At 39.3% G+C, this 22,345-nt stretch overlaps 1 protein-coding gene across 1 annotated transcript in view; it reads left to right on the forward strand.

Moving 5' to 3' along the window:
- LOC124168733 (trissin receptor) overlaps positions 1 to 22,345 on the forward strand; it is a 100,392-nt gene that overhangs the window by 59,853 nt on the left and 18,194 nt on the right. Inside the window, 2 exon segments of the mRNA XM_046547001.1 lie at positions 4,405 to 4,589; positions 6,839 to 7,268. Of these exon segments, the coding sequence (XP_046402957.1) occupies positions 4,405 to 4,589; positions 6,839 to 7,268 (615 nt within the window).

Here is a 22,345-nt window from a genome sequence, read left to right on the forward strand (position 1 = left end):
AATCGTTGGGTTGAAAATTTGATGATTTGGATTGGAGAATAACTCGACCACAAGGCGTGGGATTTTGAATTCAATGTCCTCAGGACGCGGGATTAGGCTTGAATTGAAACTTTTATCTGTAATTTGATTAAAAAAGCTCATTTCGTGAGCGATTCATTCCTTTGAACTTGAATTTCTGAGAGGAAAAAAATTTAGATCAATCAAGAATGATTCTCGGAATCATTGGTATTGCGGATATTATGTCCCTAAGCTCTTCGTATCCCTATATTTTATTTATATTGACATATTTTCCTCTATGGAATTGGTCCACGTGACGTTCACTGGGCGATCCTGCTAGGCGGGACCAACCCTCCCTTTCGACCTTTTTCGTGAATTAGTAAACTGGGGTGGCTTTGTCTCAATTTGTTTACACTTTTATTTTTTTCAAGTTGGGGGATACGAATGTCAAGATTGTAGTTTTAATTAAAGTCGATTCTTATATTTTTCGTGGGCCTTCCTGGCCCATGAGACGTGCTAAATAAGGTTGACTAACGTTCGCGTAAATACAGTAAGATGAAAAAACAATGAAAAAATATATAACTGTATAAAACGTGTAAACATTTGTTTCCCGAATTTAGCTGTCCAAAATATCACATATATGAAACATATTGGAAGCATTTTTATTATTTATTTAAACGATGTATTTAAGGTTAACAGTAAAACGTAATGCTAGTAGAAAGTATATCAAAAATACAAAAATATATTCGTTTCCTCATCCCATTAGTAGGTATATCATCATACCAGCATGGTTAATTATACTTAAATGGAATTGTCATGAATTATTAAGAATAAATTTGTACACTTTGGTCTTATACACTCGTATTGATGACAAGTTCCTTATTTCTGTTGGCTATGAATTCCATATTCCGGTAGCTGTCACCATAAAAGATTTATTTACACAAATTAGGAGTCGTAGGTTGGGGGATATGAATTTCAAGATTGTGGTTTTAGTGGAAATTAAATGCATATTTCTTTTCCAGATAAGCCTTTCGAACGGATAAGGGGGTAACCAGGCGATAATGTTTTGAAAGGAAGGCAGGTGAGATGATACAAGCGACGTTGTTTATTTTTCAGTCAGTTTATGCAGGCATATGAGCTACTTATCCGATCCCATTTTTTGAGGTCAAAAACGAAGAGTATTGTCGATTTCATAGTCACTTGAAATTTGTTGTTTTCTTCGTCGGTATTTATTACCAATAAAGAGCAGAAATCCCGATGTAGTAGATTGTAGATTGGTTTAGGTACAAGAATGGTAAGTTTTTAGGGGGTATAATATTCTTTGCTCTATATAGCTGGTGTAATATGCTTAGGGTTTTTGGTTTAGCACTTTGCACTGTTGCAAGGTTGCTTCCAACTAAGATCCAATGTTTTACCAAGGTATTTCAATTTTTCTTTGCATGGTATGGCGTAGCTTCCAATTTGAATGCTGGGTAAATATAACTTAACTGCTTATCACGATTGACAATATACCTTTTCCCTTCCTGATGCAATATCAATATTTATTTTCAAAGAATTCAGTCTTATTTTTGCCGGCGTGCAAAGTTATTCTACCTTTTTGTCGATGATAAATACGTAAAAAAATCATTTAAGGAATTTTTCTAGGATGTATATACTTAGGTAATTTTTAAATGGCTTAAAGATAATTCAGCAAACAAGAAAGGCATCTACTCGACGAAAAATCTTCTCTCTGAGGTCATTTTTCTCCTTGTTAGTAGGACTCCTACATGGTCTGTACGCAATCCAGAGTATTTTATTACAGAATGGCTAAAGCGATATAATGATTAAAGATTGGCTCAAGCGGAAAATTCCGTCTCAGCAGTAGCTTATCAGTACAAGCCTTTTTTCATGTGGCGCCGTAAAATATAGGCTTCCCTACCTTTTGGTACTCAAACGAGTTGTTTTGGAAAAGTGAATTTGGTTTCAGGGTTCTCTAAGAGAGAAATGATGTCAAAAATATATTCATACATTACAGCAACCTTTTTTAAATTATCTTTTCGACATTTGAAAAATATCCTCGACAACCATGAATGATAGGATAAGACTGTGCATGCATGAACCATCCCGTGGTTCGTAAATTCACATTTCAAAGAAAAGTATTTTTTAAATACGGTCTATTATTTGCTAAATTATAAATAATAAATTATATTGATTGATAAAAAATTACCCAAAAATACAGCATAGAATTTTATTGCCTAACATTATTGCAAGGGAAAAATGCATTTATTCACAAGTATTTTCACAATAAAATGCACAATATACCCAATAGTTTTTCAAACAAAAGTGCAAAAATTTTCAGCTTAACCGGAGTTCGCTCAAATTTTCATCTTCAGCGGTCAATGTTGGTCATATATCTCAGAAGTAAGTCCCCAAATTTCAATTTATGAGGCGAACATGGAATATTCCTCCCCCTTTATCCATCTTGGATGATGGAAGAAAGTGCACAAATGCACTATCAGAGAACAAAGACAGTTACTTCCGCCACAAATTTAAAAAAATAGTAATTTAACTTTAAAATTCCAGATCTTCAGATACTTGATTTCCCATGGCAACTGTAAAGAGGCTCTTGGTGCTAGATGTAAAGTAAAAGCAGGAACCAGGATAGCTTAGTGGTCTCCGTAGTGATCTGGGAAGCCAAGGGTTCGTCGTTTCATTCCCGGTGGAGCGGAATTTTTTCTCGTAGCAATTCATGTATATTTGTAACAGATATTCCACGGATATATTTTCAGGTACAACTAGTTTCGCGTAATTCGATTTGGGAATTTTTTTCCCTCCTGAGTAACTTATCACGGTCTTCACTAAACTCCGTTCTCTTCCCTCTTCAATTTCAGTAAACTCAAATTAAAGGAAAATGCAGAGCGGCTATAAACTCCAACATGCTTTACGTATATTCCCAGGGTGTCTATTGAGATCCGTTGCCCTCAAATACAATCGCGGAATAAGGTTTAGTGCAGTTTTTCGCACTTACAATTGGAGGCTTCAAAATAAAACATAACGAATGATTTATCTTTGTCCATGCGTTGCATTTTCGAGTTATTGAAAGAGTCTGTGGTGTCTGAGTTTTCCTCACGCAACGTTATTTCTCTTATCAAAACCTGCGGAATGACGAGAATACTTCCTCATTTGGACTAAAACCTTTCCTGTAACCTTCTATCGGAATACGCTCCGCGACGCAGAGATAAACTTTGAACGTCCCTGGTTAACAATATTGAGTGTGTGTTGACCCACGTTGCATCGGCTGCACTTTACGCAGCTGTGATTCATTTCATTGTTACCTGCTTTCAGTTCACCGTTTGCTTGTCCTCAGTTTTATTCTGGATAGAGCGTGTTTTTTGTTCGCCAATGACACTTCTTTTGTTTCTTCCACACTAGTTGCCACTCGTGGAAACGCATTTTTTTTACAGTAAACATTTAGAATACGTATCACTTGTATTTGTGAGCCATGCACATTTCAAGGAAGGGAAACGGTCCACGTGCAGAATATTTTTACAAGCTTTTTCTTAACTTGCTTCGTTTGTTACGGAATCTTGTAAAATAGTAGTTTCCTTCATCAAAGAAAAGGAAATACTTTGGTTACCATTCGTTACCCACCATTAGTGTATTCATAATATACAAATTATTCGGTTTTAGAAATCCCAGTTTGGACGAATGTTAATGGTCAATTTTAGCCTCATTTGAAAAAGGCCAGATTGGCGCCCATGCGATGCCTCTCCATGTGACGTCACAGTGACCTAGATGCTATACGAGTCGTCAGGAGCAGGGACGCAGCTAGGAATTCAGTCTGGGACTAGGTGCAACTAATACCGGGGTGTGTGGGGATATGGAATACCCACCAGGATAAGCGTTTGGTGAGAGATTAATAACTTGCGGAATTTTAAGATAAATGCTTCAAAATGCTGAGTTTTTACGGCTTTCTGAGGGATATTTCATTAATCCATAAACTATTCTATTAGTAATATCAATCCAGTTAAGTAAAATGCATTAAATTTAAAATTTTCCGTGAGCTCGGAGGGGGGGTTTTAATCCCCAAACCCCCCCCCCCCCCCCCGGTCGCTGCGCCACTGGTCAGGAGTTTTACATCGTCCGATGCATGCACCTATTAAAATTGCCACTGCAGTGTGAAATTGGACTTCCACAAAGTAACACAGCCTTGAGGATGGGAGACAAGTCGTCTCCCGAAACGTCGGCTTGTATAAAAGCATTAACCTGGCTGCAAACCCGAGAAATATTCATCAGAAGTATTAAAATACTTACTCAGAGAATTGAGAATGTTTTTCACCGAAAATTTTAATTTTTCAGTGTACATTCGACTTCCTTGTATATTAATGTATCATTTATATTTCCTTCTCTCTTCCCCTTTTTGATTAGTGACGTGGACGCGGCTGCGGAGTGTGGCGTGGCGCCCGGGGGCTGTGCTGCTCCTTCAGGGGAATGGCACCCAGGAGGCCTCCAGGGCCCCGTGGATGGGATGAGGGGGGCACAAGGGTCAGCGGGAGGGGCGGCGTGGGGCATGGCCCGAAAACTCCGATCCCTCAGGCGAAGGGAGGGACAGAGTGAGTATTTATTTGCATGATTTGATTGAGGACCTTAGAAGACAACGGGGAGAAGTGAAATTTGTTACTTTTGGAGGTAATCACAGATAATGGTTGATGGGGTACACAATAATGCTGTAACAAAGAGATACCTGTAAATCACTGAATCGATATGTATATGCTTTTCAGTGATTCACTTGTTTCCCTGTTTGACTACAATATTGTGTACCCCACCAACCATTATCTGTACTTATATCCAAAAATAAAAAATTGCACTCATCCCCTTGGATTCCAAAATCCTCAATTGTGGCACATTATTATCTGGAGAAAAATCTCTAAATCATTTTCTTCACGGAATGATCTACCATAAATCTCATCATAATCATCATCGCATTTCAACAATCCCATGGTTTGATGCAGCTATTCACTCATTTTTCCTATCAACTACGCTTTTAGCACTTCAATTATTCTTCTATTTTACGTCCTTATTCACCTCCTCTTTTACCTCATATGATACCTTGTGCTAGTCATCCTTACTAACCGGTCCATCAGCAATTATTTTGATGAAACCAACGAGTCTCATGATGTGACTGTAAAGTTGGGACTATGACATTTTGTAAATAGGTTTTTTCGATTTTTTTCACAGGAGCGCTGAAGTTGTTTATTTTGGTGTTTAAATCCATATTAATCCATATAATGTACATCATCATTAGTCACCATTCCTAAGATTTCCTTGATGCAGCTCACCTTTTCTCTCTCCTATCCACTAGCTTTTTCATAGCGACGCATTTCTTCTCTTTCACGTCTTTTGTAACCTGTCTTATGTAACTCATTTGGGGCCGTCCCTTGCCCTTCTTCCCTTCCACCTGTCCTTCTACGATTGTTTTCATCTGGCCATCATGCCTCATAATGTGGCCAACTAAATTGCCTCGTGTTCCCTTAAATTTTTTTAGAAGACTTCTCTTTTCTTCCACTCCTCTTGTTACTTCTTCGGTACTTACACTGCCGATCTATTTTGCCTTCATTATGATGCTGGCTATTTATTAAGGACACAAATCTCCCTCTCCACCTCATTTGATCATGAGTTCTCCCTGTGAGAAAGATGACCTTTGTCGTATATTTCTTTTAATCCTTCACTCCTTTTTGTATCATATATGAAACATTTCACCCGTCATTATCATTAGTCAACAATCCTGAGATCTGTTTGACGCAGCTCTCCATTCCTCTCTCCTATCCGCTAGCCTTTTCATAGCGGCGTATTTCTTCTCTCCTACATACTTTATAACATGTCCTATGTAGCTCTTTCGGGACCGTTCCTTGCCCTTCTTTCCCTCAACGATTTTCTTCATCAGCGCATCATGCCTCATAATGCGGCCAACTAAATTGCTCCGTCTTCTCCTTAAGTTTTTTTTAGAAGACTTTTCTCCCACTCGTGGTAGCTCTTTCTCATTACTCACTCATTACCATCCGGCAGCACCAAATCTTGAATGCTTGAGCTCTTGACTTCTCTGAACTTGTTAACGTCTAAGCCTAGCTCCCATAGAGAAATATGCTCCACAAGGGAAGAATAAATCTGTCTTCTTCCATACTTTCTCATCCTCCCATACTCCTATCCCCGAATGCTTCAGGGTGCACCTTATTACGGCGGTCAGTCGCCTCTTTCCTTACTGGATGCCTTGAAGTAGTGTTCCAATACTCATCCATGTATAGAACGATGCTTCGTTTTCCTCATACAATGGCCTAGATGAATAAAAGTGAGCAAATACTCATGAGCATAAGCATTTGCTTTTGAGCAAAAGGTATGATCATAAGAACTTACTCCATTTGGTATGCATAAGCTCTACCTTATACACCGGAGCAAATACTTCAGTTTTAATACCTTTTGCTAAACATTTTGCACACGACTCGTTCACTAAAGAACGACTCTCCCTGATTTGCAATAACATCCTTAATTCTTCGTTAAAACTTTCGCGGGTACTCCTCATGTTGAATAAAAACTTTTGGACTATGTCGCCGCGTCAATTCTCGGCTGGGTGGCACCAACGTTTCCCGACCGATGCTGGTCGCTTTCTCAAGGGATTCAGAACTTCCTTGTCTACAAGCGGTAGTTATGTACATATGTCACAACTTATTTCTGCTATTTATACTTAACAATAGCCTTTCCGTCATTACACGGGTACATAATTATGGGTCGGACTCTAGAGTCAACTATATATTCCTTTCTTTCCGTTCTTCCACTCAATCTTTATGATGACTGCGCACCCCTTAAGTGGTGATGGCCAGCTGCGCGGCTGACGGCGCCCCTCCGCGCGCCGTCCTGCGCGCTCGCCGCGGCGTGGTGCGCATGCTGGTGGTGGTAGTCCTGGCGTTCGCCGTCTGCCACCTTCCGCTTCACGCGCGGAAGATGTGGCAGTACTGGTCCCCGGCGTACCGCGGGGATTCGCGCCTCAGTTCCCTGTTAACGCCGCTCACCTTCCTAGTCTCATACGCCAACTCTGGGATCAACCCCCTCCTGTACGCCTTCATGTCCAGGAACTTCCGCAAGGGCATGTGGGAACTTCTGAGGTGCTCCGGCGGCAGCAGCGGTATGGGAGGAAGGCACAGGGGACCGGCCTCAACGGCGGGGTCTGCGGACGGACACTCCACGGGGCCACGGCTCAGGAAGATCCCCAGCACAATCCGGAGGAACGGAAGCACTAGGTGAGTCACATATAATTTATAATTTGGCTTTATTTTTCAAGTGAATTTAGGTCAGCATTACTCTCTGTCACATGTCTCTTACAATTAACTTGATTGACAATCGCAAACATCCATGCCCTGGATGGTGATCAATCCACCCAGGCGGGATTCGAACGCGCGACCTCTAGGTTAGCAGTCGCGGACTTTACCCCGGCGCCACCGAGGCCGGACATAGGCGGATCTAAGAACAAAATTCTGGATACGGCCTTGCTTGTGCCCCCCCCAGAAAGAAGTCCTGGATCCGCCCCTGGTGAGTCATGTAATGCACTGCGGGAACAAGTTACTTTGTACGCGGTCACTCGCACGGGTGCAAAGTTAAATACACCCACGGATGAAGTTCGCTATGAAAAAATATTTGACTTGGCCAGGATTCGAACCCGAATCTCCCTATTTCCGGCCAGGTGTGTTAGCTAGTTACACCACCAAGCCATTTTCTCAGAGCGAACTTCGGGATGGGTTTTACTGAACAAAGTCGTGCAAACAAAACAAGAACAAAACCGTGACTGCGTACAAAGTCACTTGTTCCTGCAGTGCTTTTAAATTCGTCGTCGCAGACCAGCAGGGAGATTCGGGTTCGAATCCCGGCTTCTTACTTCGCTTAATAATTCGTACTTACAGTAATTGTTGTGTCGTTTTTTTAACCTCAAGTATGAGAAAAACGTTTGTTTGTCAGACCCTTTGTGCCCCCCGAGAAAATATCCTTGATCCGCGTTTGAGTTCCGGTATGCTTACTTCATTTTTGTAAGGCTTACTCTCACTAATATAACTTGTTATTTTAAAATAAGCGACCCTAGTTTCAATATATAATCACCATTTCAGGATCCTCCTCAAGGCTTGTTTACTATAAACGCCCGGTAAATCTCACCCGTTCATTGCTGATTCCTTGTTAGGAGACATTGTAAATCACGCTGTTACATTTTTCGCATAAAAACAGTGGGTCAATAATCGGGTGGTCATCATCATCATCACTGGTTCTAAATATCCTAAGATTGGTTTGACGCAGCTCTCCACTCAGCTCTCCTATCAGCTAATCTTTTCACTTTTACGTATTTCTTCTCTTTCACATCTTCCTTAACCATTTCCATATATATCACTCTCATAAGTCTTACAGTTACAGACCACCTGCCTCTCCAAAAATAAAATCCGGTACCTAGAGGTAATTTGAAACCATTTTATAGGAAAACGTGGAGCTCGTCCTTTTACAGGGGTCTCGGGAATGTAACCAAATGCGGAGAAGTAATATGATTCTTTTGCCGAAGAGAAAGTTTAACTTCATTCAATCCACCAAAGCCTCTGCGCGTGTAAACCAATGCATAATGTAATCTTATACTAATTACGAAAGGAAAATTGAGCTATATCCTAAACACCTGCAACTTCGTAAACGCAATCCAATACAGTAAGAAAAATCTGATAAGATTACTAATTAAGAGTGAAAATTTAAGCGGAATGGTGACGATGAACAACCGCGATTAGCACGGTCAATGACAGCAGCGGAGTAATCAAGAGTGTGGGTTTTCGAAATGTGGAGGTACAGAAGAATGATGAGGATAAAATGGATCGACCGAGTTAGTAATGAGGAAGTCTTAAGAAGAGAAGGAGATAAGAGAAGCCTCATGATAACCTAGATAAGAAAACGAGACAACCTTATGGACCATATTTTGAGACATGATGCCTTGCTGAAGACAATCGTCGAGGGACAAGTGGAAGGCAAGAACGGAAAAAGGAGACCTCTAATGAAATATATCCAGCAGGTAAAGAGGGATGTGAAAGATGAATACGAAGGCTAACTGAAGGAGAACTGAGTGGCTAGCTGTATCTAACCACTCAGTTCTCCTTTAGTTAATCTTGGTATTTCTTTTTCACGTCCTACTTTATCTGCTCTTCAACCATCTTCGTATGGTTGACCAGTGACGATGAAAGCCTTGAATTGAACTTTGAAAAACATGGATTAACTGTGGAGGTTATAATTCAAAATGAGTGGCTGAGGGTTTGCAACAACGTAAAATGTCGTAACTCTACTCAGGGTAGTCGCGAGTTGAGAAAAAAAAATTTAAATTACCCTGTAGCAACGATAGGTTTGTCTATCGAGAGACGTAATTATAATCTAAAATACCCTTTAAGCCGATTTCACACTATTAATAGAGTCGTGATTTAAGGAATGCGTCATATATGGTCTGATTGATAACAAGGCAAGTTACGCCAAGTTAAGTTATTGTTTACGAAGTTAAGTCTTGAGGAAAAACTTTCCACTGAGGGTAAACTCTCCTAGGAGGGTAAAATTCATGGAGAAAGTTGTAGGGGCACTAAAAGTTCCACACAACAATAAAAAGGATCTTTATGCATTCCAATGGTTCTGTTGGCAATAGTTTCATAGTTTCTAGAGTCACTTATTGGCAAGTTGATCTTCATTATGTATCAATAGTATCAGATATTTTCCTTTTATGTTGCGGCCTCTAGCGTTTTTAGTAAGCGACTGCTGGTGTCAAACGAAGTCGTAGTTGTTTCGTTCCTCAAGTCTTGATTTGCACGTTCCGATTACCTTTCCTTACCGAGTCTTTTGGTATCAAGGTTTGCGCATGCGCTGAAGATCGTAACGGAGAGGAAACTGGAAAGCCAAAGTAGGATTGGATCCAATAATGCATCGGACTGGAAAGAAGTCATTGGCTAAGCTTGATTGTGGCGCTAACGTCAGGCGACTGTAATGGGAAGGGAAATGGAACTCATGAATAGTAACCGTTGGATATGCTTTTAGTAGACTCAAAGAGGACTGCAGTTTCATCTGTAATCACATTGGAATCATTCGAGATGGTGAAAAACTCGTTGAGATGGGATTATTTCTCTCATCTGCCATCCCTATATAAGCTTCAGTTGTTCTTTCCTTTCCTTATATATAGAAAATTTGAAAGGGATGAAGAGAAATACTGATTGGAACGACATTTTCGAGACGATCTCTCAATTGCTTCCGCGATAATCACAAATATTCCCTCTAACCCACTTTGTATCTTCTTACCCGTTGAACGCAAAAGGCATCGTGTGCCTAGTGACGTCACGAGACCCCTTCACAGAGGGAAAAATGGAAGGACAACGAAGCAGGGAACCCTCATATTATGCCGTATTTACACTTTGTAATAAAGCACTGTTACATAACAATGTTATTAGGGATGGTCGGATCGGATAACTCGGATCCAAATATCCGCGGATATTGCCCTTCATCGGATACATCGGATCCAAAGTCACGGAAGACAACGGATTTGGATCCGAAACTTTGAATAATAGCTTCAGTGAATGCAACCATTCCATAAGGGTAGAAATAGTTCCGCTTCTATCTTCGAATGCGCCGTCGCATGCGATTCTTGGCATGCTCATGAACCGTTTTGTTTGAAAGCTCTCGCAGAGGTTACGTAGGAGAATTTCAGCCATGGAAAATAAAAATAGCAAAATACGGCATAGTGGTACTCTTCCCAAGAGATTGAACAATCATCGGAGGAATCTCAGCGTCAGTAATTTGAAAATGCATTTGGATGCGAAATTATCCGATCCGAAAGATCCGGTTCCGAAAATCAAGGATCCGATCCGAATCCGGATCCGAAAAAAACCCTGGATCCGTCCATCCCTAAATATTATATAACTTTATGCTGTGGAATATAGTTTTTCGAAATCGAGATGATATATTACAATGCTATACAATAATTTTATGTAACACTTTTCAAGGAATGCACTTTCGCAAACCAAAAAAGTAATACAGCTTTGTTATGTAACATTAAAAATGTTTTATATAACATTGTTACATGTTTCCCATTCAGTGTTGGTAAAGATGAAAAAAATACTTAACTTTGTTGCAGTCTGGTTTGGACGTCTGAAAATTTTATATAAATTTTATATAACTTTGTTTATTAAGCATTGTTTTATAACAGTGCTGTATATTGTAAATGCGGCTTATATCCTTTCCTTCGATAATGCATACCCAGTTTTCTCCTCATGACTCAATTCTAATATCATTCAAAAGATTTCTCCTTCCTGGCATCTCTGTTATCCTAAATAACTCTAATATTTGAATTTTGGTGTTCAACTGTTATTTTATCGATCAAATTTTTTATTGTTGGCTTTTTGTGTACTTTCCTTGATCTAACCATATGAGTGTTCCGAATTACTTTGTGGCCCACCTTTGGCTTCATTCTTTGAAATCATAACCCCCGATTAGTTTTATGTATACCGGGACAATAAAAAAACCACGGTTATGACTTCGCGGAGTCACCCGCAATGCACAAATAGTGCGAAAAATCCACAGAGAAAAAAATCATTCGACTTGACCAGGATTCGAACCCGGATCCTCCGAATGCCGGTCGAGTGCTTTAGCCAGTAAAGCTGTGGATATTTGTGGACACAACCGGACTAGGTGTTATGGACTGCTGAACATATGATGCAGGGGTGCCAACTTACAAAAAATATTGGGGGGGCCCAAACCGGGGACCTTGCCCCGGCAAATTTTATAAGTAGTGAATTTTAAGTTTTTTAAGCATTTTAGAAGAGTCATATGATCAACATTAGAACCCTGATCACTCGAATCTCGATATCTGGACACTCCGGGGAAAATTTGCCTGACTCATTTTTTCCTCACATCTGTAATGAATTTTTGGGGGGGGCTCGGGCCCCCTCAGGTCCCATGGAGTCGGCGCCACTGATGTGATGAGAAAAGCAGTCAAAATCGTGAGCACAGCGCCACAGCCGGAGAGCAGGCCAGGACTTAGAGCACATAGAGGTGTTCGCTCTTGACCACAGTGTGTATAATGTAAGTTGGCGCACAGGCCCGCGAAGTACCCGAGCCGCGAGCAAAGGAGGGGAGGAAAGAACCGACAAAAAAACTGTATGGGACCGACCATGACCCTTATATACTGGTTACTAATCTTCCGAAATTTCGTATTGAAATCGGTAGGGGGCACTGTTGCCTCAGTCTTCCGACACCAAAGAGTTCCTTTTTTGAACGAGTGGTAGCGGAAGGGGTGCTCAGAGTTTCCTTGTATAGGAAATTTAACATGGCGAATATAGGCGAAACGCTGATTTGCGGTGTTTTTTCCGTTTTTTCAGTGGTAAGAAGGCCTTCTGGAGGTTTTATTTTTTGACAGTACGAAACTGTGTGTAGTGGCTAGAAAGTGGTGCTATTAGCTCAGAAAAGTCAGCGATGGTTCAGGAGTAGTGACTTGAAACAAATCCCGTGCCCTCGCTCGTAGTGGGATCCCGTTTACTTACCTGTGAAGAAGGGTGTGTATATTAGGGCCTCGGGACCGACACAGGTAGCTGGCGGGTCCGTTCGCCCGTCCCCTCGACGAAGGCAACTAGCACCTCTAATAGAATTATTAACTTTTTTACTTTCTCATAATATCTCAATCTAAATAGCATATTAGTAAAGTACTAAATAAGCTAAGAAGAATGACACAAGATGACGAAGTGCTCCGATCATAAGTAACGAAATGGTCGAGTGTTATTTTTTAACCGTTATACCTACCGTATGTTTTGTTTTAACTTTCGACCATTTCGTCGAAACATGTCATTAAAATAAAGTACCGCTCTACGAAAAATTTTATGCACATTTCATGGCCTAGGTCAGGGGTCGGTAACCTAAGGCTCTTTTGATTTCAAATTGCGGTCTTCAAGATCCATACGCAAAAAAATAATTTCATTATTTTATTTACAACATTAAAACAAAAATATGGAAAACAGGATAAAAACCATGAATGATGAGGAAGGAGGGATGATAAAGCATCCCTTTAATAAACACGTTGCCGGTATAGTCAAATTGAAGCGCTGTCGAAATGCATATGTTCCGCTGGTTGCATAACTTTAGGCTCTTCCGTCTCAAAAGATTGGCGACCCCCTGGCCAAGCTCGCACCGGAGGGTCGAAATGCATTGTTCACTCTCAATCTTTGGGAGTATAGAGCGGAAATTTTCACGCTAACCATTGTTCTTTCCAGCACTCCACTTCCTCGTCCATTTATCATTATTTGCGTGAAAATGCATCGCTTTGGAACGTAACTTTGATTTCATATGCATTTGATGCGTATATCTAATATCTCTATCTTTCTTCAAATTATTATTAAAATAAGACATTGCAATATTTACACTGAGTTTTATTATTACACTCACTTGATAATGTTGTTTGTAACGACGAAACGCGTTGTGTAATAATTAAACTCAGTGGAAATATTGCAATGTCTTATATTAATAATATCAAGAACTTCCACCATATCGTGCCAAGCATCATACAAGGTCTTTCTTACACTTAGTTAGGTGTCACATATCAACTCCGACTGCGAACCCTGTTCCAACGACCCGTATCAAGTTTATCCTGAGTATCAAATTTCTCCTCGGAGTCGTCGCGGGTGAAATTGGGAGGGTAGTTGCCTTTCCCCCCCCCCCCCCTTTCTCTCCCTCGAGGCGCTTCGGCTTCCGTCTCCATATCCCGGGGCTGCGGCTAGAGGCCTTCGTGAGCCGTTAAATTGGGAAATTAAAACGCTAGGGCGCCCCCTTAAACTTACTAAATCAAAAAAAAATATAAGAAAGAAAATAAATTAGGCTCCACTTGGATGCGAACCCGGGACGCACGCAACAAGAGTCTCAGATGCGTGCCTCAACCCACTCGGCTAGATTCAAAGCATTTCGTATCAGCCGCTTGCTGAGGAGATGCGATAACTCGAAGGAAGTCATTGTGAGGCAAATCTTTACATGCGAATACCTCTCGTATCCGGTCCTATGTGGAAGAAAACCATGAGACTTTTTCTACCTATGCAGTTTCAGAAAATAACATCGGCATCCTGATCCCGAACATCAATTTCACGATGTCTCCTTGTTAGCACTTTCCACTGAAATGGTAATTTTTGTGCGAAAAATCCACAGGGAAAAAAATCATTCGCCTTGACCGGGATTCGAACCCGGATCCTCCGATTTTCGGCCGAGTGCTTCAGCCAGTTAAGCGGGTGACTCCCGTAAAAGTTATCACCGTGGCTAGTCCCGATATACTTAAATTGGTAATTTTTTTACTTATAAACGTTATTTTGCTATAAGGCAACGAAATAATTTCAACAAGTTCATTTGGAATTACTTAGATACTGCATTATATTTTCAATTGATAAATATGATAAAAATATTATAAATCAATACATTTCCATTTTTAGCTTCAACATTTTGTGTTTCACAGTCCCAAAGTGGACTCAATTTTTGCCGTTCACTCAAAAGTACTATTTCTAAGTAAGAAGAGAGGCATTGACTCCAGTTGAGGACAAAATACTGTATTAAAACGTTGTTTAAAAAAATATTGCTTGCTTAGAAGGCCGCAATGTGATTTTGGAAAAGATTGGCCCTTCAATCTCAAGCCTAGGCAAACGGAAATGTTTTTATTTCAACCAGTTGCTTTTTAGCTTCAGCTTAAGTCATCAATTGGCACTATGAGGTGTTAACGGGACAAATAGATGAGGAGCGAAAACAATGAGGAACAGTGGTAACCATGGTGATATGTAAACAAAGTGACTACAACGCTCTTTGTGTGATTTCTTTGTCAGTGAAAGAAAATATTTCAACACTATATAACCTAAGTAATACTTGTTTTCTTGTAAAAAATATATACAAAACATGAATACAATACAGGGACGAGAGTTCGGTACCACTAAGAACAATCATGACGCCTGTTACTTAACAATAGCATGTAATTTACAAAACTTCTTTAAAGACAATATCAGAAATAACAATTTTGTCGTCTGTAACTTTTTGGTTATGAGTTCCTTTAACTTAAAGCATAAATATCACGGAAATTGCGAACTCTAGAAAATTCTACATACAACTGTCTATGCGAAAAAACGGGTTCTTGCAAGCACAATCCGGCTCTCTGAAGAGTCTGGCCGTGTGCTTAATTAACTGTCTTTACAAAGGCCACTTTGATGAGAAATTCTTTTCTTGTCGTTTGGAAAGGCATGGTCGGTCATTTGAAGCAGTGGTGTAACTATGGGGGGGATGAGGTGATAGATCCCCCCCAAAGCATCAGAGAAGTAAAAATGTTTTTGAAAAATATTGCCTAGTTTTGAAATATAATAACTGCATCTGCTTAAATTTAAATTTCCAGTGCCAAAATGATGTAAAATGTATATTCAAGCATGTCATTCTTCAAAAATTTTCCCCCCCCAGGTCATCTCATCCCGCCCCAGACCATCTCATCCCCATCCCCAAAGCATATTCCTAGTTAAGCCATTGATTTGAAATTTAGAATAAAAATGTGTGGAGTCGATATCCCTCGAGCAAGTAACAGACATGGAAAAATCGATTTAAGTCTAATTAATCGATACCTCCACTGCACAAACGCACAATAATCGCCCATCGAATCAAATCCACTCGTCTAGTATTACTAGGGCTACTATAAGATATTATTAGCTTTTATGAGAGGCGACAAAAATGTTAAGCTTCCAAGCTATGCTTTAAATATTTGTATCGATCGGTTAGTAAGTATTGCACCTCATATCCATTGTGAATTTGTTAGGGAAACACGTTCACTTATATGAACTACTGAATTGGAAGGCAGCTTGTATATGAAATTGTAACAAATGTAACTGCCATGGAAATATACATTTTGGTACATCATGTAATTTTCGTGGAATAATACACTACTGTACATTATGTGATTTTCGTGGAAAAATACACTAATGTACATCATGTATTACACTGAATTATACGTTTACTAGAGGACATTTGAAGCATAATACAGTTAAAGGACACAAAACTTACTGCTGTATTACGGTTGAATACAGCATCCAGTCTTTGTGTATTTTGGCTGTATTACAGATGCAATACATACGCATTCCACCTTGTGTGCTGTATGGGTAGATGAGTGGATTTGATCCGGTGGGCGATTGTTGAGCTTTTTTGAATTGAAGGTAACGTAATGGGTAAATTATGAAATTTAAGATAGTATTTTTCAACAAAAGCCGGTCATTCAATGTTTAAAATGATACTTCATTTATCACTGTATGTGCAATATTAACGGAGAATAAACGGAATTACAGACAAAGATCATTCTGTAATGATATATTCGATGATGATTTAAGCCATCGATGAAAGGTGAGCATTAATGGGGAATTCCACTGAAAATGGGTGATTATGCGATTTAAAAAATATCCTTCGTACTGAAAATTACAATAAAAGCAGTTCTTCTCTAACTTGCGTATTATTTGTAAAATTCCAATTTGAAAATTGTCTTTGAACCTTGCGCTCCAAACGACCTATCGCCATGTTGGCCGATCGTGACGTCAGAGTCCAGTAAACAATACGTTTACGTGATGCCAGTAGAGAGTAGACTATTTGTCAAAGTTTTCGAAAAACCTATGTATCTCTCTGTGCAATTTATTTTTTTTATATATCAATTTCATCATCAGTCATGTGAAATATTTATCCTGAATAATTGACAGGTTTAAAGAATGTATGCATGCTGGAAGATGCAGCACAGTCTTGACGAATAGAGCTTATTACTTTTTCATCATCCTTATCTACGGCGATTTCCACAGTATTATAAAATGACAAAATTAATCTTCAGAATGTTCCCAGAATGCGTCTTTTTGAAGTCGGAGTCAACCATCGCGCAATACACGCACCGTAAAACTATTAAACATTTCACAACTGTTTCCACTCACCCTTTAAGTTATGAATCAGTATCATTGTAAATGTTTGTTATCGTCTATACTGTTTTGCTATTGCCATGGAGCGAGTCTGCTTACTCGTATTCTGACGTCACAGGGCGTTCTTGTAGCGCGAAAGAATTTAGTAATTTTTGCTAACTTTGAAGCTCTCTAGCTACAAGTGTATTGAGAATTATATAGTCATATTTCGCATACGTTAATAAGTTTAACTTACTTATCTAGACATAAAAAATTACCTTTTTAATTTTATGAGAGCACCCCATTATATTAATCGCGAATAATAAGTGTCACCCTGTGATCTTCGTAATGTGTCGTAGTCTATGGTGCAATGAAGTCGTTTGAAGCGTGACCTGTAAATATTATTTATGAGCACGAGGATCACGTTCAAACACTTGTCGAGAACAAACACGCGCCGCTGTCGCGATACATTGTCAAAAGTGACGCGTGTTACGACCGGTGCGAGAGATAAACGGTTCCCTTTGTTGATAGGGCTGAAATCGAACCCGTTTGCCAAAACAATCGCAACGAAGAAGGCTGCCGCTGCTTAATTTCCCTTTGAAATGGAAATGCTTGAGTTAGGACAGACAGGGTCGTTAGCGTGTGGTGACGGTGGTATCCAAACATTGGAGCGGTCAAGTAAGAGAGTACGAGGAAGTTTGATGGAGTTTTACGGGGAAAGTGGATGTTTATTTGGTGTGCAGAGCGCAGAAAAGGGTTCGAGAAAGCGACGCGACGTATCTACGTTGCAATGAACCTAACGGAGTGATTAGTATCTCAATTCAGTCCGCGTGGACGATAATCAACTTTGATTGTGTGAACAGTTGATGCGTTGCCAGGGCGACAATGAGCTGAAGAGGGCCAAGAGCAGTCAAACAATAATAAGACCGTTGATTTTTCATTTCTCCCGAAGATCAATATCCACTGCATCATCGTGGCTTATAATTTAGCTGCAACAAGGATTTATGCTGCATATGCCGAATTATTCCTTAAATCGAAAGCCACACGTAACCAACGGAGAAGTTTCGTTGTACTGAGCTGTACAATTTTTGTTGACGACGTGAGAAAACAATGGTAGTCACGTGATAATGGACAACAATTCTAGTTGACGACGCGAAATAATCGAAAAGCGAGTAATCGAATACAAATTGTGGCGTTCGATTCTAACCGTCTTCGCTCCCGATGTTTCGCCATAAGTACTTGTGTTCGCAATGTATGTGTAATTTGATTTGTGAAGTAAGGTACGTATTGTTGCTCCAACTATTCTTCCTGAGCCCTGGACAATGTTTTCTATAATTTGTGTTAATTTTGATTACGAAGTAACGGTATGTTCCGCCGATTTTCTTCGTGAGTACTTTTCCTATACAATTGTATCTTCAATCTGTGTTAATTGGATTTGTTAAGTAGCAGTACGTGCCCTCGCTCCTGATATTCTTCGTGAGTACTTTTCCTGAGCAATTGTGTTTGTAATTTGCATTAATTTGATCTGTTGAACTAAAAGTGAACGTTTTAATGCTCGAAGGACTATTTATGTAACCAACCTTCGTTAACATCCTAGCTACGAATCCGAGGTGGCGTTACGCTGGTTACGCTGTCATTCCTAAATACTCTTAATAACTTACAGCTTGTAGAAGCAACATCATCGATTTACACCAACTATATAAGACAAGTAGGTGGGAAAACAATCAGGAAAAGCGGTAAAGCGACAGGAAGGTCTAATAAAATTCTTTTGCAAAAAATGTTTTGTCGAGTAGATCTAATAGTGCATTATGAAGATCGTTCAGGTTATGTAGCTATGCGTTTATTAACGATTGTTAATAAATTAATATTACTGAAGTACCTTAATAGTATGCTTTTTATGGTGTTATTGTAAGATTGCTGGGGAAACAATTAAAAATAGATAAAAATATATAGTTTTCTTTATATGAAGCAAAAATAAAAAAATCTTACGTTAAGCATTAAGGGAGGGTTAGGAAAATATTAATGTTTGCCTTTTAGGGGAGCGGAGTGGCCAAAAAACTCCAATTATGTCCTTACGTAATATTCATCTACATCTACATAATACCCCGCAAGCCGCCTAAAAGGCGTGTGGCAGGGGGTGTTAGGACACCAGCCGTTTACAGCTAAAAAAAAAAATTAAGTGCTCAAACGAAGTTGGGAAAAGCGTTTATTAAAGTCCTTTATGGTTCGGGGGAAAAACGAATTCGCATATCTATCCGTTCGGCAAAACATCTCTCTTAATTTATCACTTCTATCGGACCTGGAAATATAGTGTGGCTCTAATATTATGTTCTCTGTGTCGCTCTTAAAGATATCTATTCTCAATTGTTCAAGCAATCTAAGCCTAGCGCGCAGCCTCCGAGTCTCCAACGGCTCCCAGCCTAACTCGCTTAACATCTGGGTAACACTGTATGTACGCCCGTAGCAGTTTTTGACGAAACGCGCAGCCTTCCTTTGAATTTTATTCAGTTCGCGGATTAAGTCTTTCTGCACCGGATCCCATACGCTCGCTGCATATTCAAGGTGCGGTCGGACGAGAGCGAAATAGCACCTTTCCTTTACTTTCTCATCCGAAAATCTTCCCACAATACGCTTGACGAATCCTAATTTCTTCAGGGCTGTGCCGCAAATATTCTATATATGTGATCCCCACGAATATTTGAGCGCTCCGAATTGTTTTTTGCAGAATGGAATAGCAAATGTAATTTGAGGAATTTGCGTCAAACTACGTCATCAATGCGCCCAGGGCCACCTTTTCTGTCCCTCCATTCGCGAAGATTTGAACCAAAGGCAGTGCTGTATAATCGGAGGTTTCAGGCAGTGTCGTAGTTGGGCCGGTACGGCGTGCCCATCAAAATCTAAATTCACTGTAAGCGCAGCGGTTAAACTACCTTTCTAAATCTGTAAAAAAAAAATAGCCCTTCTATAAATTGTCAAATGGATTTCAGAAAGAAATATCGGAAATGATTATTTACTTATTCAGAGTTATCTCGTGGCACAACTAGGAACTAATGCAAGAGTTGGAGTTTGACATTTCAATCGCGGCCGAAAGTATAATACGTGTTCAAATGTTCGCAATTTTTTGTGAGTATCGCCTAAATTTTTTTCCCAACTACAGCACTGACCAAAGGGATTATAAAGAGGAGGAGTTGTTGAAACTTCCACTAATTCTTTAAGTTTCAGCTCCTTTTAGTAATTCAATGTTTGATAGATCTTCTGCCATTGTTGCCGAGTGCCTTATTTTTTTTAAATCTTCTTTTAGTTTTTTTTAACGCCAATATTGTCTTTTTCTTTCTTCTATTTTTTTACGTTTTCATCAGAATCTAAGCGTTCGGTGGATATAGGTGTCTGGGTCCATGACCTGTTGAAATTTTAATAGTTAATACTGCAGTGTATGTAATCAATAGAACTGGAACAAGCTCCATAAAAGGCAAAACTCCTTATTAGTTATGGTTTGATAAACCTTTTGGAGATTTTGAAAAGCTCAGAGTTTTTGGATCAGAAGTCTACGCTCATGTGCCATCTCGGAAGACACAAAAGTGGGATGCCAAAGGCAAAAAAGGGATGTTTGTGGGATATGAAGATTGTTCAAAAGGAGTAAGAGTATTTTTTATGGATAAAAGAACAGTTGAGGTAGTTAGAGATGTAGTCTTCATTCCTGAAATTCAAAATAACTGCAAGGAAGAGAAAGAAATTTTAAAAACCATAAAAAGAGCAAAGGTGGAAAATCAAGATGAAGAAGATAGAGTACATGAAGCAGAAGTTGTAACAGCTGGAAGAGAAGAAGAAGAAGATGAAGGATTACACTACAATCTTAGAGATAGAAATAAACTTAAAGCACCAGATAACTTGAAGGAATATCGATGCAAAATGGCTTTAATTTCGTATAATGAAGCTGTAACTGGACAGGAAAAAGATAAATGGATAGAAGCAATTGAAGATGAAAAATCATCGTTGATGAAAAATGAAGCATGGAAATATGTCAGTCCTCAAGATGCCAAAGGGAAGAAAATTTCAACAGGAGTCCATCCCATATAGGGTTGCCATTATGGGCTCCTTTTAATCAGCCTTCAAAAATGTCTGCAGCGCGGGCATAATTGCACGCATTCTCAAATTTTGCAATCGCGAGGAATAGCATAGAAAAGCTATGAATTCGATACATCGAATTTACATCTACACACTACACCACGAGCTGCTTCAATAGGCGTGTGGCGGGGGATGTTAGGCATTATGTTCTCTTTTAATTCACAAATCAAATTAGCAAATATATCATGAATAGGGTTTTCCTGGATGAGTACTCACGTCGAAAAATCGGGAGCGACGACGCGTATGACCGAACGACACTTTTCACCATTATAAGACTCCCCTTTTTCTTTATTTTCGCGTCGTCAAAGAGAATTATTGTTGTCCACCATTATTTGACTCTCATTGTTTTCCCCCGTCGTCAAGGATAATTGTTGCACACGACACCAGCCGTTAGCGAATGAGAAAGAAGTGCTTTATCAGGGGTGATTGGAAGACCTCGGCTGTCCTCCTTAACGCGGGACAAGGGGTCAACCGCCGGAAAATTTTTAGAAATTGCACACCCGAAAATGGATTTTGACGTATTTTAGAATTTAAAAACTAGATAAATGTTACTAAAAAAAATAGCAATTTCGTAATAAAAAAGACAAAAAAATATAAAAATTGAGAATTTCACAGCTCATAAAATTAAATAATATGTAACGGTCCTATTATTTATTTACTGAATTTGTTCCTTGAAACTGCAATGAAATGTAAAAAAAACCCAAAAATAATATTTTCGAATAAACCTTACAAAAAAACATTAGGTTATCTTTTATCTTCTGACGCCTTTTTTTATTTTTTATGCAATATGTTTACACTGAGTATGATTGTAAATATAGCAACTAATGAAACCCTAAAGTTTTATTATTGCAAACAAACTTTGGCTGAAGTAAACTGAGTATTTATTGCTACATCTTTCATTTACACTTCACGATAGACGGAAGCGTATTCGATTAAATGTTATAAGCTGTGAAATTCTCACTTTTCATTGTATTTTTTCTTACAAAATTGCTATTTTTTAAGTTACTTTTATCTTGTTTTTAAGAGCCAGAATAGCATCATAATTTATATCCGGGCATACAATTTCCTAAAATTTTCGGGGGAATAACCCCCGAATCCCCTCGTAAGATGGGCCATCATGAGCAGCAGCCTAGGGCCCCCAATCATCCTAAATCGCTCCACTAATTTTAACACTTTTCATAATCGAAAAAACTTCATTTGTCAAAGAAATATTTTGTTAATTCATGATTTTTCAAGATTTTGTTTTCTTTTATGAAGGAAAATAATTGTGCTTTTATATT

The sequence above is a fragment of the Ischnura elegans genome, chromosome 12 (genome assembly GCF_921293095.1).
Source record: "Ischnura elegans chromosome 12, ioIscEleg1.1, whole genome shotgun sequence".
In the NCBI taxonomy this organism is placed as follows: domain Eukaryota; kingdom Metazoa; phylum Arthropoda; class Insecta; order Odonata; family Coenagrionidae; genus Ischnura; species Ischnura elegans.